General features: G+C 47.6%; 2 protein-coding genes across 3 annotated transcripts; one reads left to right on the forward strand and one right to left on the reverse strand.

The window, feature by feature from the left end:
• The first annotated feature begins 497 nt into the window (after window positions 1–497).
• LOC115548557 (testicular spindle-associated protein SHCBP1L) lies at window positions 498–7,988 on the forward strand. The gene is made up of 10 exons (XM_030363291.1): window positions 498–926; window positions 1,069–1,221; window positions 1,753–1,967; window positions 2,277–2,363; window positions 2,831–3,046; window positions 3,279–3,378; window positions 3,462–3,615; window positions 4,992–5,251; window positions 7,126–7,227; window positions 7,364–7,988. The coding sequence occupies exons 1-10, from the start codon at window positions 645–647 to the stop codon at window positions 7,628–7,630; spliced, it is 1,836 nt and encodes a 611-aa protein (XP_030219151.1). The 5' UTR covers window positions 498–644; the 3' UTR covers window positions 7,631–7,988.
• On the reverse strand, window positions 7,892–25,412 carry dhx9 (DEAH (Asp-Glu-Ala-His) box helicase 9). Of its 2 annotated transcripts, XM_030363289.1 has the most exons (28): window positions 25,265–25,412; window positions 23,678–23,810; window positions 23,319–23,459; window positions 22,790–22,904; window positions 22,380–22,585; window positions 21,930–22,078; window positions 20,175–20,221; window positions 19,851–19,987; window positions 19,611–19,700; window positions 18,274–18,438; window positions 17,919–17,996; window positions 17,506–17,697; window positions 17,075–17,216; window positions 16,878–16,960; window positions 16,301–16,457; window positions 16,110–16,207; window positions 15,687–15,900; window positions 15,336–15,430; window positions 14,856–14,929; window positions 14,315–14,467; window positions 13,332–13,492; window positions 13,066–13,177; window positions 12,530–12,691; window positions 12,251–12,378; window positions 11,501–11,730; window positions 11,155–11,270; window positions 8,840–9,040; window positions 7,892–8,446 (listed from the first exon to the last, which is right to left on the reverse strand). In XM_030363289.1, exons 2-28 carry the CDS (start codon window positions 23,786–23,788, stop codon window positions 8,176–8,178), a joined length of 3,828 nt encoding a protein of 1,275 aa, XP_030219149.1. In that variant the 5' UTR covers window positions 23,789–23,810; window positions 25,265–25,412; the 3' UTR covers window positions 7,892–8,175. The 2 variants fall into 2 exon arrangements, with proteins under 2 accessions (XP_030219149.1, XP_030219150.1); XM_030363290.1 differs by lacking the exons at window positions 22,380–22,585; window positions 22,790–22,904; window positions 23,319–23,459; window positions 23,678–23,810; window positions 25,265–25,412 and adding an exon at window positions 20,331–20,437 and having other exon boundaries at window positions 7,896–8,446; window positions 21,930–22,074.
• Between the last annotated feature and the right edge of the window lie 43 nt (window positions 25,413–25,455).

Consider the following 25,455-nt stretch of genomic DNA (forward strand, 5'->3'; position numbering starts at 1 on the left):
TAAATTGGAGGGGCGCATACGGGTTGAGCCTTCTTTGTATGGTTGGGTATTATTTGTATTGGAGAGAATTCTTCAACGCCATTTGTTTGATGAGTTCGTTTTAGTCTTTTGTTGCCAGTGAACATCCCCTGTCCTGTTTGGTTAGTTAACGCTAACGTAACGTGGCGGTCTTTCCAGACGGGCATAATTGCAGATACTGAATAAACCTGCTGTTACCACGAACCTGTCCAGTTCCGAGAGATTCATTAGAAAGCAGCCATATCACAGCGGCCACACATGTAATATCAATGTACCGATCGTAACATACATGTAACATCCACTGAGGTATTGATTGTAACATGTATGGCTCATGTACTGTCTGGCATCCATTTACAATTCATACAGTTAGAATTGGTTCACATAAGTAACATATGGAATACAATTAGTGGTTTAGAATACAAACACGGTCTATTCTGCTGAATGCGCGAGCACTTACACTTTCCCGCTTATATCAGGATAGGTCCCTGGGCTCGAGCCCAGACGGCGGTTTAACCGAACTGCCACAGAAAACCTTCTCTATCGACTTCACCCTAAACTAGTGGACGAAGGTGATTGACTTTCAGAGTGCAAATCAAGGACGAGATATAACCTATCTAGAAATTCCTATGGAGGCCAGTAAATACTTCAAGGCCATGGAGGAATCGACGAACAGTCCAGTCATTGACGACCCCACGGACGAAGAGGACTCATCGGCGGACTATAGTCCTCAAATAGTCCGGAGAAAAACCCCTTTCAATATAACAAAAGTGGCAAATAACAAATCCGATGAAGAAGTTACAGAAGAACTTCATGCCAAAGCTCTGCCACATATCTTCACCTCGGACAAGTCATACTCCTACGATGATAGAGTGTCTCTTTACTGCGACCAAATCATCGGCAAATGTTCGGTAAACTGAATCCCGTCAGCATGCTAAGTTAGCAGCACCGCGCTACCGTTAACACACGAACGTTAGAATTACACGGTTAAAACATGGCGATTCACTTGTATATTATTTATCTAACGTGGAATATATTGGTCTTTGAATACAGGCAGAAGATGTGGGTGAAGCCCTGGGTGTGTACCTGACAGGTAAACTCTCTCGTCCTACCGGGTCCTGGAAGGCCGTGTGGCGGACGGTCCCGGACGTGTTGCTCGAAGACTGCGACTACGGAGAACTTGAGTTCGTTGGAGTGCTTGTGGAGGTCAAGGGTTTTAATCCAAATCCATTCAACCTTTTTTTGGGGGGAAACTCCATGCATTTAATTGTCATATATTACTTCGTCGATTGATCAATTTGCCGTCAGTTTTAATAATGTCGTTTACCCTCTTGTTTACCTTTTTCTTATCTAACGAGGGAGCGCATGTGCGCCCCGACAGTCTCTCCGTCCTGTCTCCCCACACTGTCTTTTATGTTTCTTGGACGGGATGTAACTGGTAATTTCGTTGCTCTGTACTTGTGACATCTGCAATGACAATAAAGCATCTATCTATCTATCTATCTATCTATCTATCTATATCTATGTTATGACATTTAGGACCATTATGGTTATGGTCATTGGGGACTGCCCAGTTGTCTTGGAGTCATGCAAGCCTGGCCACGACACTGTCTTCCCTGCCTCAGTGATGTGTTATATATTAATGATATTGCTCTAAATAAAAGCATACTACGAAAATGCAAAATATTAGTGTTGATACTATTCTTACAGTCAGTCTTTCATTTTTTCCCCTTGCAGGTCACTTGGAGGCCGGGTAAGGTGACGGTGTACCCTCAGCAGGTCTCTGTGTCTGTGACGGAGCCGTTCTCCTCCAACATCACAAACCTACCCAGGAAGCTGGTGGGGGCCCTTCTGTTGGAGCTCGGCCACAAGGTGACGGTGCTGGAAGTCTACCCGATTCAGAACCAGGGCAAGGAGGTCGACGAAATAGCGGAAGCCCTGGAGCAGCTTAGGTGTGGACACACAGTTAATAACATCTGGGGACTTTCCCTTTCAATCTGTCAATATTTTACTATAGATATAACTTTACAATGCCAGATAGTTTCTCAACATGAATACAAAGAAGGAACATACAATCTATATAGAAATGTAATTTATTTTATAATTTAACGCAAATATATGAATAATAATATTTAAAAAGATATCCAGATAAATAGCAAATGGATCCCTTGGCAAAGCAAGAACGGGTGGGTTTACTAATAGATCTCTGCATTGTTGCTGAAGCAGAAGGGTAACTTTTGCTTAACCCTATCTCTTGCCAGGTTCTTCTATGACTCTCTTTGGAGAGATTGGGTGGATGTTAAGCAGGGGGAGGAATACGCTGAACGGATCGAGAAACGACTCAGGCTGTAAGGAGACTTTACATTTACACTATTAGCCCAAAACAAAATACAGTGAATTCAGATATATGTCATAAAGAAGCAGGTAGGGGTTGGGCTTCAGACATTAGGGATAGAACCCATTATCAGCAGGAAAACTCTGTAAACATTGCACTATCCTGGCCTTTGTTGTCATAACGGTAGATGGTTAAAGGGCCTAACTTTACCAGAAATGTTGACATTAACCACATGAAATTACAAGAATTCAGAAGAGAACAGGACCTCAAGATGGAGTCTGCTTGCCAGTAGAGTAAACTAAGCTCCCAGACACTTTGTCCTGATCTAACAGATGTTTAGAATAGGAACTCCAGATGACAATTGGTGATGAGGATGAGAGTTCCCTCCCCAGGTACTATGACATGTTGGTGGTGAGGATGAGAGTTCCCTCCCCAGGTACTATGACATGTTGGTGGTGAGGATGAGGGTTTCCTCCCCAGGTACTATGACATGCAGGAAGCCTTCCCTGGGGAGATGGCCCAGAGTTACCAGCAAACCCTGGAGGAGTACAACACGAAGCAGGCTGAGATGAGCGTCTACCAGGCCTCTCTGCCCGGGGAGCCACAGCCCCGCGAGGCTGTGGAGTGCTGGAGGAAGTACTACGAGATGACCATGCTCGCCGGGTTCCTCAAGTTCTGGGAGGACACTAGGCCAGGGTAGGACTGAGGACACATTAGATCAAAGAGAGCCCTCACCTCAAAGGATGTAGACTGTACACCGTTAGGTTCCAACTATTTGCAGCTTAACATTTGCCACGATCTTCCTTGGTCCCAGTGTTTTATACAACAAAAGATGAGCTTTTAGTAAGAGTCTGAAGCATTTACATTTGATTATTTTGAGGGGTTTCCATGGCTGGAAATGTTCCAAACTAAATATGGCTTCCTTCAGGAGCTCCGGACTGTCCAGAATTTACAAACGCAGAAGAGGAGAGAGGACCTCAGGGATGCCAGTCACACACATCGTGGCTCAGATGATGACTGCAGCCATGGTGGGTTGATAGACTGGACATCCAGATCTGTGGTATGATGCTGTGTTGGGTCCTGTGTTGTGAGGTGTTTTTTTGGGTTCCAGGTGAAGAGCTTCTCCTCAGACACTCTGATCCATCAGCATGACAGCCTGTCTGGTGCACTGGACGCCTGTTTCTCTGGGGACACTGTGGTCCTGGTTCCTGGACAGTACCAAGCCCATGGTCTGTCCACCCTCACTGACGACATCACCATCAGGGGTGAGATCCCCTGGCAGGGCACACATGTTAACCTTTGTTGGCACATGGCTCAGGTACAGCGTTCATCTGACTGTATCTCTCTATACACAACTGGAGCCGTTGTGTCAGGCCATTTTCCTAGTGGTCTTAAATAAGGTCCCCTTTTTCTCCAAAACACTCATTTTATTTGATCCTAAAGTGCCACAAGAGATAACAATCATATTGAACGCCATGTTATTTTGTGGCAAATACATTTGCCATTTGGTCGACACAAATTATAGTCATTTGAAAATATAATCATAATAATAATCGTACTACTATAATAGCAGGCCTGTCGCACCAGTTACTCAAGTTACCCATGTGCGCATCTATCAAGCAGCTGGCAGCTCACACACACACACATAGCACACGCGAACACATACACACCGCATACACACGCACATGTGCATGAACATACATGGAAACACAAACGCGCACGCACGCACGAGCACACACCGCACACAGACAAAGGCAGCGACACATACACGGAAGCGCACACACACACATGCACACACCGTACGTCAAGACAAAGGCAGCGACACACTCGCCGAGCTAAGGCGTTATGTTTTTAAACATAACAGCTCCGCCATCGACACACGCGCATATTAGAACGCACGCGCACACACCGCAGCGACACTCGCCCAGATAAAACGTTAACATTAACATAACGGCTCCGCTGTCGACAAATTGTCCCAGGTAAGACGTTCTAAAATTGCGATAAAATAAGGGAAGAGACAATTTCTGACCTCGACAAGCATTTGTGGTGAACAAATGTTATACGTTGTAAAATTAGAGGCAAAATGTTATTAAATAATGCGCTCAGAAATTTGTTACATTATCGACTGGGGTTTCCACATTATTGCTATGGGTTTAATTACAACTAGCGGTTGAGCGAGAGGTAGATCCGTTTTTTACAGCGCTTTTCTAAATACTCAGACGCTTTACAAAAAAAGGAATACATACAGACATTCAAACAAAAGGAAAATAAACAACACTACAACAATAGATAACTCATTAAGAGAGAGAGAGGGTGGAAGATGGCGGAGGAGGATGGTCAGAAGTTGTAGGTGGTCCTGAGGGAGATGGGTTTTAAGTTGAATTTCAGAAGGCCAGAGGGAGGGAGTTCCAGAGGGTTGGGGCGGCAATGGCGAAAGGCTCCGTCTTATTATCCTTTCTGGAGGTAATCAAGGTTATTTACTGTCATACTTTAAATAGGTCTTTAAGTTTACGAATATATAAATTAATATTAGTCTATATATTAATATGAGTCTAGAGCACAGTGCGTCTAACTAGGATTCCTGATCCTAGTAGGTTCTAAAGCGCAGTCTAAACTACTCTCCTCCTGCTACCATCCCCAGGAGCAGGAGAGCAGCGGGAGGTAGTGCTGACCTCCCAGCCGGGCCAACCCTGCCTGGTGGTTTCCAACGCTGCCCGGGTGAAGCTGTCCAACCTGCGGCTGCAGCAGGAGCCTCTACGTGAGGCGGCTGGGGTGCTGGTGGTGGTGGAGGCGGGGGAGATGACCCTGGACGGCTGTGAGCTCCAGGGTGGGGTCACCGGGGTGTGTGTCCACACCGGGGCCACACTCCTAATGAGGAGCTGTGAGGTCTCAGGAGCTCAGGTACAGACTGGAAGACACACTGACCGCATGATATATTACTGACGCCATGATAGAGTAGTGACTTACCACAATACAGTAGTGACACAATTACCACCGTGATAAAGTAGTGGCACAACTCACCACCGTTATACAGTAGTGACACAACCCACCACCGTGATACAGTAGTGACACAACCCACCACCGTGATACAGTAGTGACACAACCCACCACCGTGATACAGTAGTGACACAACCCACCACCGTGATACAGTAGTGACACAACCCACCACCGTGATACAGTAGTGACACAACCCACCACCGTGATACAGTAGTGACACAACCCACCACCGTGATACAGTAGTGACACAACTCACCACCGTGATACAGTAGTGACACAACTCACCACCGTGATACAGTAGTGACACAACCCACCACCGTGATACAGTAGTGACACAACCCACCACCCTGATACAGTAGTGACACAATTACCACCGTGATACAGTAGTGACACAACTCACCACCACCGTGATACAGTAGTGACACAACCCACCACCGTGATACAGTAGTGACACAACTCACCACCGTGATACAGTAGTGACACAACTCACCACCGTGATACAGTAGTGACACAACCCACCACCGTGATACAGTAGTGACACAACCCACCACCCTGATACAGTAGTGACACAATTACCACCGTGATACAGTAGTGACACAACTCACCACCACCGTGATACAGTAGTGACACAACCCACCACCGTGATACAGTAGTGACACAACTCACCACCGTGATACAGTAGTTACACAACCCACCACCGTGATACAGTAGTCAGGGCTGTACGCTTAGCTTTTTCACTAGGAGCACAGGTGCTCCTAAATGAAAAAATTTAGGAGCACAGAAAAGATTTAGGAGCACTATGAAATTTTTTAAATAACACAATTTTATTATTAACAGTCAAATCAGTAACACACATTAAACATATACCACAGTGCCATCATAAGGCCTACTGCAATTAAACGCAGAGAATATCTCTGTCCCACAATTTTTTGTAGTCAGGTCGCCTGGCACGCTTGGCTGAGTTCATCCAGCGGTCCACAGCAGGACTTGGATCATAGTCCTCAAGACTTGGCCCCTTGGCCCCCATTTTCTCTCACATTTCTCTCACCGATGTCCTCTCCCTTCTTGGTTCCACCACTTTGATTTTTTCGAAAATACGACTCGATGCTCTTCATTTTTCAAACGTTCCCGCTACGATCGAGTATCCCGACTACGACTGATAACAATGCGCATGTTCACACCGAGATCACCCCGCCCAGCTCGCGCCGCGTCTACTGCATCTACCTGCCGCCAGACTCCGCGGTAGACAGAAGCGGTACCGCTGGAGAAACTACTTCCCCTCTTGTACACACACACCGCAAAAGTTGAAAAAATATAAACTTCCATGGGCCGGTGAATCGCCGTGTCGCGCCGCCTGGTGTGGACTACCGAGCCGCTCGGGGATGGCCGGGCGACGCGTATTGACATTCAATGTAAAGTCGCCGCAACGAGCTGGGCGACGTGATCGCGTGTCATCATGAGAGTTCTGTGTTTTCCAGGTGTGAAAATGTCGATTTGTATAGGCTAGAGATGCGAGAAAATTGTACTCTACTTTGATCCACTTTGTATGAATTTATTTTAGGATCAAAAAGCTAATGAAAGGGTTGAAATCCTGCTCGCACCCGTGCGCCCTTTTTATTTTTTCTACTCGCACAATCTATTTTTAGGCGCATATGCGAGTAAAATGCTCGCACTGTACAGCCCTGGTAGTGACACAACCCACCACCGTGATACAGTAGTGACACAATTACTGACTCCTCACTGAGAGTTGCATTAAAGATCCTGTGTGTGTCTGTCAGGGTGCTGCTGTGGAGCTGTCTCCAGGCAGTGTAGCAGAGCTCAGTGGGAATGAGATCCATCACTGTAGCAACAAGGAGAAGCATGGAGCCATCAGCCTCAAGGTAGATCCTTCAACCATACTCTGGTTCTATTGGCTAAGGGAATACAAGTCCTCTTCTATTGGCTGCCAGATGAGATCCATTCTATGGGTTGGTAATGAACGCATTTGTAACATCTGGTTCCATGGTCGACCCCCAGATTCTCCCCAAGCCAAGGCTCACGATGTCCGACAACCATATCCATGACAACCAGGGATACGGGATTGCCATTGTCGTCCCCGACAACCTCCAGCCTCCCGTCCCGAGGTCGGAGCCCACGGACCTGACGGCCAGCGGGGACCAAGGTACCCCGGAGCACCTGGCCCAGGTCCTCCAGGAGCTCGGCCTGGAGGTCCAGTCCAACAAACTGGACCAGAACCAGCTGGGAGACATCCATCTGCTGCACCACAGCGGGTCCAGAACATAGCTGGGGAGAGGGACTAGAACCCCAGAGGAACCAGAACCTCTGGGGAATCCTTCTGCTTCAAATCAGTTGACTTTTTTAAATTGAGAGTTTGGGTGTTTTTAGGATTCTAATGTTGAACTGAATGTTAAGTTATTTTTATTGTTGATTATTTTATGGAATAATACTAAAGACATAAAACGACTTTAGTTCTTTTAAAAAACGTCTTAACGTTAATAGAAAAGTAATTGTTTTTTGCCAAACAGCAGTTTTATTAAGACAAAAAACATTCAACAGGATTTTTTTATTGTTGTAAAAGTTCCAGAAAACAAAGAACCACTGCTGTCATTAAGGAACAGAACAATAAAATGATAGAAAACAGGCAGGGGAACGTGTTGGTTAGGTATCAATTGTGAAATCTATCGTTATTAATGACCCAGATTAACCAACACAAAGAAACAACCGATCTACTACAACAACTCAGCGGCTACATCTCATCAATTCTCCACACTTGAATCCTTTGACTTCAAACATACTAGATGGGTTCTTATGGCCCAGAACCAGACCCGTTAATACCCGCCCCTGTAGCCTCCCCTGTTACCTCCATACCCTCCGCCCCTGTACCCTCCACCACCTCCACCCCTGTAGCCTCCTCCACCTCCACCCCTGTAGCCTCCTCCACCACCCCCATAACCCCCACCTCCTCTGTACCCTCCACCACCGCCATACCCTCCTCCTCCTCCTCCTCTGTAGCCACCTCCCCCTCTGTAGCCCCCTCCACCGTATCCTCCGCCTCCATCCAGACGGGCCATCTTTGGTGGCCGAGGCCCATCTCCATGCCTTCAGGGAGATATTATGAAAATAAATTATTACAAATAAATACATGGACATGTTTTGGCTTCACAGGGGCCGCCATCTTATCATCGAGTCATTAAGCAGATGCTTTTATCCAAAGTGGATTCCCGGTTCATTTTAAGATACGGCTTTTTGGTCGCTTGGAAAATGACCCTCAAAAAAGTATTACATTTGTACGACTCATTCTAGTCTGATGTCGTTTTTTATGAATGAACAAACTGGCCTGGCATGCCTATTTGAGCCTCTTAGGCTATGTTTACAGATTTTTCTAAAACTTTAGGATTAAGGGTTAAGAGAACCGTTTTCTTAACCCTCTGTGTGCGTGGGGGGGGCCTCAGTCCCAGCTGGTCGTGCGTTAGGACCACGAGCGTGACATACCGCTGGTTGCTGATCATGAGGTTGAGCCCTGCGGCGGAGGGTCGCGACACGTGGCGGATGACGTTGAGCAGCGTCTGGTTGACAGGGTCCAGCTGACGGATGAACTCGGGGTCCTTGGTGACGGAGACCACCAGGGCCTCCAGCGCCGCCCTCAGGGCAGCGATGGCGCCCGCCACATGGTGGGGGAGCCTCAGCTTGATCCTGGAACCACACACAAGACTGGGTCAGACCGGACCGGGGACTCTGTTCCCCTCGCCGCCTGACCACATCACACTGTAGTGCTACTATCTGATTTTTAGTGGCTCACAACATTAGGCCGTACAAGGTTCTTTAGACCTGACCAAATGTACTGAATGATATGACCCTGAAACCTAACTGTACGTTCACACCAAAAGCTGTAAAAGATGCAAAATTGCTGAATAGCTCAAAAACGCAACGCTGTCCAAAATATTTACAGCTCCTATCGCTCTTGCGATTTTGCTTTTCCATTTAAAGGAGCCACGCTTTTTGCCTGCACGCTCGTAGTTGAGGCCAGTGCTGCTGCTGATGCCGAGCCACAAAAACACAAGATAGTCATAAGTTTGGTCAATAGAAAAAGAATAATAAGCATAAATACATGAAACACTGAATAACTAATTAATGGTTGCTTATATGCTAGATTATAGCTTAGTTCAGGCCTATTCAACTAGCGGCCCGTGGGCCAAATGCGGCCCCTCTTAATTTTTTTCTGGCCCGCAAGAGGTTGCATGCAAAAAATAAATAAAATAAAGGAGAAACATAGTTGCATGCAAATCAGGTTTCTGTGTGTAGCCGGTGATACTAGCCAGTATCAGTACCCGACAATCAGGAACTGGCATCACTTATTCTGAAAATGTTTGGCTCAACCGATACGTGTGAGTCTAGCTTTTCTCATATGAATGCCATCAGAACAAGGGCACGTTGCTCCATGACCTATGAGAAGCTGCATGAGTGTCTCAGGATGAGCCAAAATAGGCAAACAAGGCAGTGCAATCTTTCTCACTGACTCACTGGCTCAAAATGTCTCATATGCACAGAAGTTCTGTTTTGTGATGATTCAAACAACATTGTTTAATTCTAAACATGTGTCCAAAATATGGAGAACAAAATCTTTTATAATGATACGATTAAAAATGAAGAAGAAGAAGAATGCGTCCGACAAGTTTATTCCATGTAGTAGTACCATATATATTAAGTTAACACTACTTTAAGTACGATTTATTTGTAGCGATTCATTCACGTAGTTTTACTCTGTGTGGCCCATGAACCCCCAGTGGTTTTCCTTTTCGGCCCACTTGTTAAGGAGGTTGAATAGCCCTGTTGATCACTATCGTTCGTTTGCGCGCGCCCGCGTGCGTGCGTGTGTTGTTTATTATGGAAAAGATCCGCTCAACGGGAGCATTTGTGCCAGGCAGACACACGACAAACGGACAAATTAGAAATATTTTTCTGTGCGACCATCCCTTTTGCGTAATATGGATTTCGTATGCCCTCGTATTGTTGAAATCATATGCTGGATGCTTTACTCTTTCTATGTGTTTTTTAGTTAATGATCGAGCTATAATGAGATCACATTGGCTATGCAATCGCGGACAAATACAATGCCCTGCAATAGCCGCAATTCTTCTCTCACGCACCATGATGAAGGAACAAATGCGTGGTAGGAACTAGGAACTAAAGTTCTCGCGTATGTTTACTGGCACCCACGCCGGCGAGAGACATCTACATTTCGATTGGCTGGCGGTCATTGACAGCCGAAACGCTACTAGCTCATTTGCATAGAGTTGAGCTGTTTTCAACTCTCATTTACAGCTTTAAAGCTATCGCTCAAGCGTTTAATTGCACATGTCTAAAAGAAAGTTAATGGGCGTTTATCGCTCCGAGCGCTTTACAGCTTTTGGTGTGAACGCACAGTAAGGCAAGACAGTGTCCATCTTATCTTAATCTTCTGATTGGATTCAGATAGTCAAAGTGTTTACTCTACAGGTACCCAACCACCATCTAGAGGCAATGTTCTCCTGTCAAAATCAACTTTTATCTAGTAAAATAGTTTATAGTTTCTGCTATAGAAGAAAGTGGTAAATTAAGCCCTTATCATGAGAGTCATGTCACCGGGAAGAGAGATCCAAAAAATCTGTACAGCCAATTTCCCATCTAAGACTATGTAGCTAAATGTGGGAATTGTGAAAATCACTAGCCGTGCCTGAAAGGTTGCCCAACTAAACAGCTAGCTAATTTAGTAAGCTAGCTGATATGGTAGTCGGAGAACAACAGTTGCCCAACAGGGGGCGCCTCACCAGTCGTCCAGCTCTACCACGTCTCCGTTGGACATGATCTTCTTGGAGCCGAAGAGGATGAGCTGCAGGGGGCTGACCAGGGTCATTCCCTTGGCCGAGATGGCTCTGGTCCGGATCTGAATGAACACACACAGATACACATACACACACACGCACTTTGAACTTGTCAATCAAAATCAAACCATTTTTATGTTATTTTTATTGATACATTTTGGGACTGTTATTTGTGTGATTTTTGTAATTTCCCAGATTACACATCTCAGCAATTTTGATGACTTTCTTTCTGATAATAATATATAATACATTTTGCCATTTTCTCATTTTGAGTGCTGAAATGTCTGCTGACCTTCTCCCCGAAGACGAAGAAGGGCGAGGGGTAGGTCATGTCCTGGCTGCTGAAGGGACAGTTGACAGAGGTCTTGTGGATGAGGGCGTTGCGTCCCTCCGTGGTCAGGATCTTCCGCTTCTCCTTGTGGAAGCACACGTTGGGGTAGGACCCAAAGGTCAGCAGGCTGACCACCACGTCCAGGCCGTTGTCCGGCCCCACCGCATTGAACATCTGGCTCATCAGACTCTCTGGTAAACACACACACACACACACACACACACACACGGTTCTCAGGTTTGGCATACGATGAACGATTAACAAAATTTCACACCAACTATCTGAAGACAAAAAAAAAGAAAGATATAAAACATCGGCAGGCCAACTGTCGATGAAATGCAACAAAAGTAATGCATCTGCGATGTCTGTGGGTGCAGGGGTTTCACTCAGAGCAGAGCAAGCAGGGGATACTGGTTGGGGGGGAAGGAATCCGGATTCTTTGATTACGCAATACTCATGTTGTCAGGTCAACTCAAAAGTTGTTCCTGTCGCTATAGCGTATTCAACAAAAGGCCTTTTGCATTGAGGTTCTGTAGAACCCAAACCACAACGTAATCCCAACAAAAAGATTGCACCAAATACTAGAATCAAAAAACCGCAATCTCTGTATTTAAACACTGGCTTTAAATATCACATTGTGGGGTCCCTGCTGATTCCAGACCCTAGAGGAGACCACGGTGGGTGGGGCAGGGGGGTGTGTGAACCAATCACCTTCAGGAAAGCCAGAGTTGATCAGGATGTCCTTCAGCTGGACCTTGGCCTCCCAGGTCATCCTCAGCGTGGACATGTTGAGGCGCTTGTGTTCACAGAAGTTCCTCTCCGCATCCTCACCGTTCAGCCTGCGTGCACACACACACACACACACACACACACACACACACACACACACACACACACACACACACACACACACTTAACATCAGATGGTATTTGGCAAACTTGATATCCCGATAGCTCTCAGGTTGTCTTGAGATGTGGTGCGCCCCCCACCGGACGTCGTCCCAGGCCTGGAACACCGACAGCAGAGCCACGTGGTCCGAGAAGCGCGTGCCGGCGAAGTTGCGGTGAACGTAACCAAGGCGACGGCCCTCGTTGACGAAGGGCTCCGGGAAGCAGGAGGCGGCCGAGATGGTGCACACCGCGTCGCCGACACTAGAGGGCGACATCAAAGACCGTCGTCACATGACCACGGACCCTGCTACGTCGACCAATCAGACGAGACGACTAGAATATAGAGTTGATTTCTAAAACAGCTGGTTGGGTCATGCAATGTTAAATACAAAACACATTGTGTAACATTTGTAACGATGCAATAGTAACTAGCATACGTCTAATGAAACAAGTTCTAGTATCAACAAAATAAAGTCACTTATAAATTAAAATAGTGTCAGGTAAATGTTGTAAAAGCGAAGAGTAACTTCTATATAAGAATTAGTAACTCAAAATAGTGACTGCTTTGGCCTCTGGATGCAGTGTTGAAAGATAGATATGTAGACAAACGGTTGTGGTGAGAGCAGGACACTCACTTGAAGATGCATCCCATAATCATCATCTTGCCCAGCCGGGGCTCTATGGGCAGGCGGGCCAGGATGCGGCCGAGAGGGGTCAGTTCGTCGTTGCTGTCCAGAGCGTCCAGTTCTGGAGGAACATCCCAGAGGAAACATCATCAACCACCCCCAGAGGCTGATCACACTGCGCCACACACCGGCCAACCAGTGTGTGTGTGTGTGTGTGTGTGTGTGTGTGTGTGTGTGTGTGTGTGTGTGTGTGTGTGTGTGTGTGTGTGTTCTACCTCTGAGGGTGAACTCGGCCTCTATGACGGCGTCCAGCGGCGGGGGTTCGATGGCTTTCGACAGGAAGTGACCGATGGCGCCCAGACGCAGCAGCTTGATGCTGAGCGCCACCTCGTGGAGCGGGGTGCGGAAGATCTCTGGAGTCATGTGGGGCTCCAGCCTGATGGAACCACAGACAGGGTCAGAACCAGTACCACCGCCAGGGTCAGAACCAGTACCAAAGACATGGGTCAGAACCAGTACCACTGCCAGGGTCAGAACCAGTACCACAGACATGGGTCAGAACCAGTACCACTGCCAGGGACAGAACCAGTACCACAGACATGGGTCAGAACCAGTACCACTGCCAGGGACAGAACCAGTACCACCGCCAGGGTCAGAACCAGTACCACAGACATGGGTCAGAACCAGTACCACTGCCAGGGTCAGAACCAGTACCACAGACATGGGTCAGAACCAGTACCACTGCCAGGGACAGAACCAGTACCAACGCCAGGGTCAGAACCAGTACAACCACCAGGGTCAGAACCAGTACCACCGCCAGGGTCAGAACCAGTACCACCGCCAGGGTCAGAACCAGTACCACTGCCAGGGTCAGAACCAGTACAACCACCAGGGACAGAACGACAAGCACCAATTAAATTAAATTGTATTTGTATAGCCCTTAATCACCATCACAGTCTCAAAAGGGCTTAACAGGCCAAATATTAATGACACCAGGGTCAGAAATACACAGACCAGGGTCAGAACTACAAAAACACTGGCTCTATGAGTATTTCACAAGACTGATGAAGTCTCTCTAAATATATTTTATGATGATTGTACAGGGATGAACTATAAGGCCATTCTCAAGGTGGAGAAGGGTGAAGTATGGATGGTGGTTGATGGGATAGAGTACACCCTCTGTACACCACCTCACCTCCAGCCACTCATGGGTGGGGGTGAGGGGGTGAACTGTGGGTGGGGGTGAGGGGGGGCGTACTTGTCGAAGCGTGCGCGGGAGCAGAGGTGGAAGCAGAAGCCGGCCCTGACGCGGCCCGCTCGCCCCTTCCTCTGCTCCAGGTTGGTCCTGGAGGCCCACACCGTGGCGTAGTTGGTCATGTTGTTGTGGGACGTGAACAGCTTCACCTTCTGCCTTCACACACACACACAGGGAATACACACGTTAAACACACAGTCAATACACACACATGCATAATCAATACACAGTCAATACACACACACACGGCAACCAGACACGGTAAATACACCACACAGGGCCACATGGTCAACACATCCAAATAGTTAATAGCCAACCAAGTACATGAAAACACACATGTATCGTCAATAAACACACGGTCAACACCCAAAGTAAATACAGTCAATACAAAGACACCTTCAGAAAGAAAGAAACACACCACACACACACACACACACACACACACACACACACACACACACACACACACACACACACACACACACACACACACACACACACACACACACACACACACACACACACACACACACGGATTTCTTACTTGCAGGAGTCGATGACGTACACCACGTCGTTGATGGTGATGCTGGTCTCTGCTATGTTGGTGGACAGGATGACCTGCAGGGGGCACAAGAGAGCTTTACACCGACCTGATGGCACCATGGCTCTGGAAGGAGATAGAGTGACCTGGCTAGGCTAGAGTAACCCGAGCGAGTTTGGGGACTACCGCTCCAGAAACGAGCTCAGTGGAGAGGAAAAAGGCAGAAGCTGCTACTAATGGGCGTGGCTGTAAGATATTCTAAAGACAGATCGCCGTGAGAGTTCTTCATCACGGACAATCTCGCAGTCTGAACAAATTTAATGGTACTAAACTGCAACCAAAGGTTTTAGAGTAATGTTATAATGTTGAAATACTTTGATTATTTTTATGTTTAGAAAACGATAATGTTGGTTAGTGGTGAAACGGTTTGATTATTAAGATGGCTGATCGTGTCTGAGGCGGAGGAGGTTCCGCGGCCCCCACCTTGGTGACTCCGTTGGGGGCGGGGTCGAACACTCGTCTCTGCTCCTCCCGGGGGATCTGGGAGTGCAGCGGGAGGATGCGGTAGCGGCTACTTCCTGGAGAAACAAAGAAAAAAAGATTTAAAAAAAAACTACAAATGGGTCATATTCCAGCAAATATGTTTCGTATTAATAATTCATGTGTTGGTTATTTATCTCAACTGGGGAGGGGGGGGGGGGGTTGTTCAAATCCAGATCAAGTATTGAATGCGTCACATCAGAAAGTAAAAGGTGTGAAATTCATTAAAAAGATCAACAAAAACGTAAACTAATTATGGTGGCCGTCGGGTTGCGTTTGTTTCGTTGTGCGTACCGAAGTGCGGGTTCATCTCCAGGTGCCTCTGCATGGAGTAGATGAGGTTCCAGCCGGGCAGGAAGACCAGCACGGCGCCGGCCACCTGCAGGGTCTCGATGTAGCGGAGCAGGGCCTCCACCAGCTCGAAGGGCGTCTCCTTCTCGCTCATCAGGGCCATGGACCGCTTGGTGTCCGCCGTGTACTCAGGCCCGCACAGCACGTTGCAGTTGGTCTGGAGGGCACGGTAACACATGGTGACACACGGTGACACACGGTGACACACGGTGACATGTTAGAGTTGGTCTGGAGGAAACGTCACACCCGCTACAGGAGCAGGCCCGAACCCTGCGGTCGTTGGTTGGGTCAGAGTCCGCAGGCCTGTGGTGATGCCACAGGCCTGCGGAGGGTAATTCCCGTCACATGGTACAGAGGTTTCCTTACGTCCTCATCTCCTCCCTCCTCGTCCTTGTCCTTCTTCTTGCGGTCGTTGGGCGGGGGGACGAAGTGGGTCATCTGGATGCAGTCCTCCAGGTAGTACTCTGAGGGGAGAGGCCCGTCCACACACGGTCACACACACGCCACCCACACGACGCTCAGCCAATCACAGGACAGCGCTGCGGCGGCGGCCCTACCCTGCACCTCGAAGGTGCGTCCGTGCACCTCGATGACGGGGCAGTTGAAGAAGTAGTCCTGGAACATGGTGGTGTCGATGGTGGCCGACATCAGGACGACCCGCACCTCCGGGTAGGTCTGCACCACGTCCCGCAGCACCACCATCAGGAAGTCCGTCTGCAGGGCCAGAGCAGAGCTCAGTCCTAGTACAGCCCCGGGACGGGGGGCACGGAACAGAGGCTCCGCACGCACGGCTTTGGCGCGATGCTACGATGCGTCAAGGTGGCGGCCATATTGAAGAGGCCAGGCCGTTGAATCACATACACGTACAAGTACACGTACACGGGGGCGCTGCGGTGTTGGCCTCTCCAATATGGCCGCCACCTTGACGCACCTAACAGCAACGGGTCAAAGCTGTCAATGATGAGTCCATGTATATACTTCCATGACTACGACACCTGGAGCCATATTGACATAACTTTATTGACACCGAGACAAAATGAAGGATGTCGACACTAATACATGCCGTATAAAAGATATGAAAGTTCTTAATCTCAACTGTACGATCACAGTGATCTCCACTGGATCCAGACTCACGTTGATGTCTCTCTCGTGGATCTCATCCACGATCACATGACTGATCCCTCGGATCCCCGCCTCCAACTTCCTCAGCAACACACCTGCGCACACACACACACACACACACACACACACACACACACAGTGAGTCAAAGACGGTCCTTCAAAGGCGGGTGAGCCCCAGGTGTGGCGCTTAGGACCGGCCCGGACCGTACCCACGGTGCAGAACATGATGCTGGCGTGGGGTCGCGGGAGGGCCGACTCGAAGCGGACGCTGTAGCCACAGCTGTTCCCCAGCTCCTCCCCCCTCTCGTAGGCCACGCGCTCCGCCACCGACACAGCGCTGATGCGCCGAGGCTGCACACAGGAAACAGGAAACGCATCACAGATTGACCGGAACCATCTGGCTCAAATTCCAATAAATGTTAACATATGATGGTTACATTTTTGAACAAAAACATTTCTCATTAACCTAATACCTTAATTGGCAAAATAGTTTGAAGACCAATTGGTGTGATCTCTCAGAAAATAATTGTAATTGATATATTTGATCGTTAAAGGTGGTCATCCTGTTGAATCCTCATCTCCTAACCCATCACAAGACCCCTTTCCTGTCGGATCCAACGGTTGCCTTGGTGACGGTTACCTGGGTGACCACGATGTTGCAGTCTGCGGCGCGGCTGCTGGTGATGCAGCGGTCCAGGATGTACTGGGGCACCTGGGTGGTCTTCCCACAGCCCGTGGCCCCCCTGATGATCACCACCGAGCTGCTCTCCAGGGCCGACAGGATCTGCTGCTCAAACTTCTTCACCGGCAGGACATCACGCTCCGAGAGGATCTGGACAACACACACACACACACACACACACACACACACACACACACACACACACACACACACACACACACACACACACACACACACACACACACACACACACACACACACACACACACACACACACACACACACACACACACACACGTTATCCCCCATCTTAATGCACTCCACTATTTAAAACTACATTTCCCATGATGCATTAGGAGCGGTGAACTTGCCTTGTGCAGGCTCTCGTTGTGCTCGCGCTGGTAGTTGAGTTCGTTAAGGAGGTCAGTGCTGATCTGCTCCGGGGTGCACTGGGGAGGAAGCACACACCATCATCATCATCATCATCATGTTGACCAATCTTTATTTAAAAACCCATGGATCACAGAGAGAGGCTCTGATCAGAAACAGCATCTGAGCTAAGCAGGTAAAAGTAAGCATATAAACCCAAAGGTGTACAAAAACAATAGTAACAAATAAAAATGAATGCATGTATTCCCAAAGGAGGCCATAACATTGTCATGTTCTGTAATTGTATAATAACAGCATAGGGTGGCCCTAGTTGAAGGTGGGGAGCGGGGGACTCACGAAGGCCAGGGGCCCCTCGTCGATGTTGCTGCTGGTCCAGGGGTTCCAGTTGACCTGGGGGGGGGACCAGGGCACGACCCCCGCACCCGCCTGCCGCTGGGAGGGCTCAAACGACGCCATCTTGCCCTGGATCAGAGACACTGGGGGGGCGGTTGGGTCCAGGGGCTGAAGACAAGAACACCCAGATTAACGGTCCAATAGGAGACCAGAACACACACACACACAGAAGAACCGTCCAATAGGAGACCAGAACACACACACAGAAGAACCGTCCAATAGGAGACCAGAACACACAGAAGAACCGTCCAATAGGAGACCAGAACACACATACAGAAGAACCGTCCAATAGGAGACCAGAACACACATACAGAAGAACCGTCCAATAGGAGACCAGAACACACATACAGAAGAACCGTCCAATAGGAGACCAGAACACACAGAAGAACCGTCCAATAGGAGACCAGAACACAGAAGAACCGTCCAATAGGAGACCAGAACACAGAAGAACCGTCCAATAGGAGACCAGAACACGCATACAGAAGAACCGTCCAATAGGAGACCAGAACACACATACAGAAGAACCGTCCAATACGAGACCAGAACACACAGAAGAACCGTCCAATAGGAGACCAGAACACACAGAAGAACCGTCCAATAGGAGACCAGAACACACATACAGAAGAACCGTCCAATAGGAGACCAGAACACACATACAGAAGAACCGTCCAATAGGAGACCAGAACACACACAGCCTTCCCAGATCCTCTCCTGCCGTCGATGCAGGTTTCATTTGTCTCCAACTCATGCTCCAATCTTGGGAATTTTTCCGGATGCAAAGGACTATATGATGGACCGTTGCAGCAGCATTTAAGACGATTGCGGTGAGCTCTACCCGCTCTGCCTCCATGCTGTCCACGGTCAGACCAAAACTAACTAGTGTCAGCGGCAGCGGCCGCCTTACTTATCCCGCCTCTTGCGAACTTAGACCCTACATCATATCCCGCCCCTTGCAAGCACACTCCCCTAAACCAGCCGGAGGTTCTAATGATATCTGAACGACATTGATGTATGCATATAAAGCATCAAGTGTGAATCACCCTCAGGGTCGAATCTCTTGATGTAAAAATGCTGAAAAAGGACATGTCTGAAAACGTCTATAGTGGAGGAGTGGTCCTGGTTTAACTTTATCGTGACATAGTAGAGGAGTGTTCCGGGTTTAACTTTATAGTGACATAGTGGAGGTGTGGTCCTGGTTTAACTTTATAGTGACATAGTGGAGGAGTGGTCCCGGGTTAACTTCAGTGACATAGTGGAGGAGTGGTCCCGGGTTAACTCACAGGCGGAGGGATGGTGACCCCCAGCTCCGCCACCAGGCTCATCAGCTGGGGCTCCAGGTCTGGGGCCAGCCTGACGTCGTAGGGCTCCAGCTGGGAACACAACAAACCAGAGATTAGGTCGAGGAAGCAGAGACTAAACCTTGAGATAGCAGACCAGCTGACGAGGAACAGGCCAATGAAAAGTGGAGGAAGAAGAAGAAGAAGAAGAAGAAGAAGAAGTGAGGAGGAGGCGGGACCTACGTGTTCCCCCTCCTTCTTCTTGGTGATGCCGGTGTAGGGCTCCACCACGCCCAGGTGGTACAGCTGCCTCACCAGGGACAGAGCGCAGGACTGGGCCGCCAGCTTCTTGTTGGAACCATGCTCCCGGCCGTTCACCTCTGGGAAACACCACAAGCACCGACATCATCGTCATCAACACCACCACCACAACCACCGTCATCATCATCATCACCACCACCACAACTACCGTCAACATCATCATCATCATCGTCACCACCACCTTCATTACAACCACAACCACATTCTGACTGGATTTAAATAAAACTGTAGAAATAACAGACTTACTTCTGCCCAGTTGTCTCACGAACAACTGCATCTCTGCTATGAAGCTCCTGAAGAAGGAAAATACACACAATTCATAGGGGGATGCTTAGCGTGCTGTTACACCAGCCTCATTAGCGGTTGTATTAGAAATGAAGACAGTGGAGTGGATTCACTCACCCACTGGCTGCGTGCAGCCTGCAGTGCTCCTGTCTGCCCAGAGGGGGCGCCTGTATGCTTTTCTGCCAGACTTGAAATCACCAATCATCATCAAGCCCCTGACTGCCCTACGACGAAACGGCCACACCAGAAGTCACGACCAAGCACTGATCGAACGCACACAAACAACCATGGGACCCATTTAGTCCATCTAAACGTAGTCCCATGTCTGATTGGCTGTGAGATCTGGTGCTCCGTCCATCCTCTCCGTCTGACTGGGAGAATAAACCTTACTATCCTCATTCCTAGCCACTCCAGTTTGATCTTTGAGTTTAAAGTCAGCAAATATTTCATACAAGTGTATGTTCGGTTTAGTCTAAATTAAGATAATGTGCAAGGCGTCAATTAGCTAACACGCTTGCCTTTGAAAAGCTAACATGAGTGAACGATAGCAAAAGATTATTTTAAATAAGCATGTACATGACAATTAAAGAGAGCTAGTGTGCATACTTAGTTCGGTGTGAGATAAGCTAGTATGTACATTACAATCAAAGTAAGCTAGTGTGTGTGTATGGGTTGGTTTAAAATAAGATAGCTTGGAGTTCTTACATCATACATGGGAGCTGTAGCTTTTAGCTCCCAGAATGATGAGATTGTAGGTCTTGTTGTGCGCTCTCAGTGGTGTGCGTTTGCGGTCCACACACATATACACACACCACTGGAGATCTCAAACTCATTAGCAGTCCAGCAGAAGAACATACAGGCCTTCTCGCCCCACAACACACATTAAACCAGCTAGCTTAGCCAAATGCCAGCGTATCTTGATATCGTTGTGATGTGATCATCTGGCACTCAAAGTCTAGAACGCACATTTTGTTGAGCTGAACCCTTGTTGAAACTTAAGGTGCTGCAATAGGGGTTTACGAAAAATAAGATTGATCGTCATAAAAGCCACTTGTCACCAGGTATGATCGTGATAGTCTAAAATGACGTCTAAAATTATCTACAATTATTTAGAAAATTGGCACAGCGCTAGTAAGTACAATTTGAGAGTTGTAAAGAGAGAGGAAAAGAGTAAGATTTCAAAACTAAACACAAGAAACGTCCTCTCCCTCTCTTCCCCTCCCTCTCCTTTGGAATGCCCTGGGACCCGTGTACTGTGGGCATTGTACTGGCAGTGACATTACAGCATATACGTTTCACCCTGGCAACCAAGCCTTACAATTAGAGTACAGAATCCAATCTGGCAACCAAGCCTTACGACTAGATTACCGAATCCAGCCTGGTAACCCCGCCTGGCAACTACAGTATAGGATCCACCCTGGCAACCCAGTCTTAGACCTAAGCCCTATTTCTAAGGCTAAGGCTAGTCTAGTCAAGCCTAGTTCTTAGGCTACCCTAGTAGACCCTAGTTACTAGGATGAACTCATTAATTAAACCTTAGTTACTAGGGTTTACTAATAACTAGAGTTAACATGACAACCCAGCCCTAAAACTAGAGGGTACTTCTAACCAATGACACTCAGGTAACAGCTCTTAAATCGCACAGCCCCGTAACAGTAGACATTCTCCTTGAAGCTGACAGTACGCTGAGGGGTCGCGACCCCGTGCCCTGCTGACCTGTTGTGGTCGGGGCCCACTTGGCTGTATTTATACTCCGAGGTCATCTTCTCCTTCTGGAAGAACTGATTCAGCCGAGCCTTGGCATTCTCCAGGGTCCAGTTGCCATGGAGACCAGCGTTGAGGTCCACCTCCTCCGACTCCAGGGTCTGAGGACACAGGACACGCGTTGGTGATGCTACGCTACGCCCAATTGGCTGCTTTGGTCAACCAATCAAAAGCTTTGAGACTAGGCCTTAGTAAGTTAAAGTGATCAAATAACTGAAATAAACTATTCAAACTAAACTTGACAGCCTGCAAAATCAACTGGTTTTCAGAGGTCTGGTTTTGTGTAGAGAGTCATAAGTATTCAGAGCTCCATAATTGATTAATTAATAATGTTACCATTCAGTAACATGTACTTCCTGATTTCTGATTGGCTGCAGTCAGGAAAAACAGGAAGTGACCTACCGCATTGGCTTCCTGTTCGTCTTTTCGAGCGTAGTACTCCTGCAGGTTGGCTCCTCGCTCCCATGGAGCACCTCCTCCTCCTCCTCCTCCTCCTCCTCCTCCTCCTCCTCCTCCCCGTGAGTAACCTGACCCGGGAGCTCCGGGACCAGAGCCAAAACCTGGACCTGGACCTGGAACTTGACCTGGACCTGGACCTTGACCTGGACCTGGACGCACACAAAAAACACACATTGTTTACCAACAAAGTAAACTATATTAAGTTTTAGCTATGGATTATAATACAAAGGTTTGTTTGTGGAGACTTCAGGATTTTGAATAGGGTTATATGAATTTCCGAGTGTGTGTTTGTGTATTTAAGCAGGTGCGTACATTTCAGCATGTGTTTGCGTATTTGTGTGTGCGTGTCCTACCCGGTTCCGATTTCACCATCATGTGTGGGGGCAGCGGCCCGCTGGAGGGCAGGCCGCCGTACGCCTCTCCATCACCACTAGGGGGCGGAGGGCCGTCCGGAACACTAACACTGGCCTGACAGACACACACACACACACACACACACACACACACACACACAAATTAAAGACCATCTTCAAGCTGAGATCTGTTCGACTCACAGAAGTCATTCGTGAAGCCTCAAGTAAAACGTAATTTCAAAAGGATTACAAATATATATTGTATATTATGAATAACATCCTCTAAAATAATGTATACTTATTACACTGCCATTTTTCATTGGCTGAAATTGTGCCCAGTGATGTCCGAAGTGTCTTCTCCTAAATAGCGTTGAGCAGTGCTCGTTTGCATAGCGAGTGCATTTCAATGCACAAAGGCTGCCAAAGGCATTAGTAATGATCTTATGATGGAACCTTAACACGTCCCTCACTATTAGGACTCTTTCATTCATTCATGAAATCACGACTAAGAGCCAGAAGGCAGCCTCACCCCGTGCGCCGGGACATCCGCCGCGTTCATCTCCCCGGTCCGGACCAGGTAGTTGACGAAGTCCCGGGCCGCGTTGGACTGGGCGTCCTTCTTGTTGGTGGAGTTCCCCATGCCGGTGTAGTTGAAGTTCTCGATGCGGACCTGGGGGAGAGGGGTATCGGTCAACGCGCTGCGCCTCCTTCATAGAAACGGGTCAATAGGCTGAGCAATGACGCTCACACACTGAATCTGTGCTACTCACACTGGGCGCCCAGAGAGCTTAGAGAGTTTAAAACAGGAAAAGGGTGAAACGTGAATAGGGTTGAGAACTAATGAGCTGGTTTAATATAACTTATGAGACAACCACTTGGTGTCCTTACCTCACAGAGAAACTTCTGGCGGTTTTTGTTGCCCGCTGCCCGGATGTCGTAGGTTGGGGTGAGCTTCTTCTTGCCGCACCAGGCATATAGGAAGTTCTTGATATCCGCCATTCTGCGATGGGGATGCACACCTCTGTTGGAAACACAACTGTAAGCTTCAGCAGCTCTCTCTATTAGGGCCCGACCGATTTATCGGCCCGCCGATTTAATCGGCAGATTATAGCCTTTTTGAAAATAATCGGCATCGGCCAAAAAGACGCCGATAACAACCGATTATTATTATTATTATTATTTATTTTTTTTAAATGTTATTGCGCTTAGTATCCTGCAGATTGCGCTCCTACTCGCCTTGCTAACTAACAACTTTAGCTGGAGTAAAAAAGAGGAAATTGAATTTTACCGTACAACATGAAAGCACGCTCGCTCAGGCAGCTGCGCGCTCACCTCACTAATGTACACAAGACGCGTTGTTTGAGCATGTTGTGCCTGTTTTTCTTTAGGTCCCAGGCCATGTTAATTTGTTATACTGTAGACTCTAACGGTGAGACCATACTGCTCAGCACGCACGTGTTAGTCACTGCTCACGAGCGCAGCACATTGGGAGTTAGTTATTTATTTTACATTTTACATTACACTCATTTTTGACTATAAATGTATTCTAAAACACTCAAAGGTTCTGCATTCAATTCATATATTCGTCAAAAGTGTTTAAAGTATATTTAAGGTATCAAAAACTACGTTTTATATGCTTTTCTTTTTTTTAATCGGCCGATTAAATCGTAATCGTAATTTTTCTCTGAAAATAATCGGCATCGGCACTCAAAAATCAATATCGGTCGGGCCCTACTCTATTAAATCTAGCAAGTTGGAGGACCCAGCCAGAGCACCCTTCCCAGCCAATTTTTAAATCCCGACAGTCTGCCAGCATTGTGGAAGATGCCCTGCATGTGCAATGAGTGCACAGGTAGCCAGGTAGAAAGAAAGGTAAGCCATTCAATAATTTAATTGAGGCTGAATGACAGGCTTATAGTAGACCCCAAACAGACACAGATACCATATTTTCCCCAAAACATGCGTTCCCATCTGCAGCACAACGGAAATTGCGCAAAACAACGCATAAAAAGAAAGAAATAGTAACGCCGCAAATAAAACAACAGCACCACCTAGTCGAGTTTAGGCTAGATCTATGAAATCTACCAAATACTGGTAAATACAACAATTAAACACCGCTTAATCCATTAAGAGTTAGGCTAAAATAGAATAGAGTCTTGGGTCTCAGGTATAAATAGGATAACAATATACATAGCTATATTAGTTTTTTAGTATATTAGGCTTCAACAGACGACATCCTACTGACTCGTTCGACCTGAAATCTGATCATGCAAACTGCGACAAAAAGAAAGTTTATGTTACAATGCTTATTCCCGATTAAATTGGGTAAACTAGCAGTACAAACGAGACAAACAAGATTCATGAACATTGTCCGAAGGGAGGTGGAGAACCTGGTGTTAGCACCTTGAAACCCAAACACTCAGCCCACTTATCTCATAATACAATCCATATCAATGACAACACCATACAACCTACCTTAATATGTGTTCCTATAATTTTTGGTGTTTTGCTTTTCACTTTGTTATCCAATCGAACCATAAACAGACCAGAACAACCATGCAGGCCTTCTCTTGGGGTATTTAGCTTTTTAGTCGCAGCGGGAAGACAAAGTCGTCTGCATATCGCCCCCTAATGGACTGGAGTCTACAGTTAAACGTTTCAGGTCG

Source organism: Gadus morhua, chromosome 8 (assembly GCF_902167405.1).
Source record: "Gadus morhua chromosome 8, gadMor3.0, whole genome shotgun sequence".
NCBI lineage: Eukaryota > Metazoa > Chordata > Actinopteri > Gadiformes > Gadidae > Gadus > Gadus morhua.

Coding starts and splice junctions, on each gene's coding strand:
- dhx9 (XM_030363289.1), bottom strand. CDS start 23,788: ATGGCGGATATCAAGAACTTCCTATATGCCTGGTGCGGCAAGAAGAAG. Junction 22,905..23,318: donor CGGATGTCCCGGCGCACGGG/GTGAGGCTGCCT, acceptor TGTGTCTGTCAG/GCCAGTGTTAGTGTTCCGGA. Junction 12,692..13,065: donor ATTATGGGATGCATCTTCAA/GTGAGTGTCCTG, acceptor GTCGCCCTCTAG/TGTCGGCGACGCGGTGTGCA.
- LOC115548557 (XM_030363291.1), top strand. CDS start 645: ATGGAGGCCAGTAAATACTTCAAGGCCATGGAGGAATCGACGAACAGT. Junction 2,364..2,830: donor ATCGAGAAACGACTCAGGCT/GTAAGGAGACTT, acceptor TTTCCTCCCCAG/GTACTATGACATGCAGGAAG. Junction 3,616..4,991: donor TGACGACATCACCATCAGGG/GTGAGATCCCCT, acceptor TACCATCCCCAG/GAGCAGGAGAGCAGCGGGAG.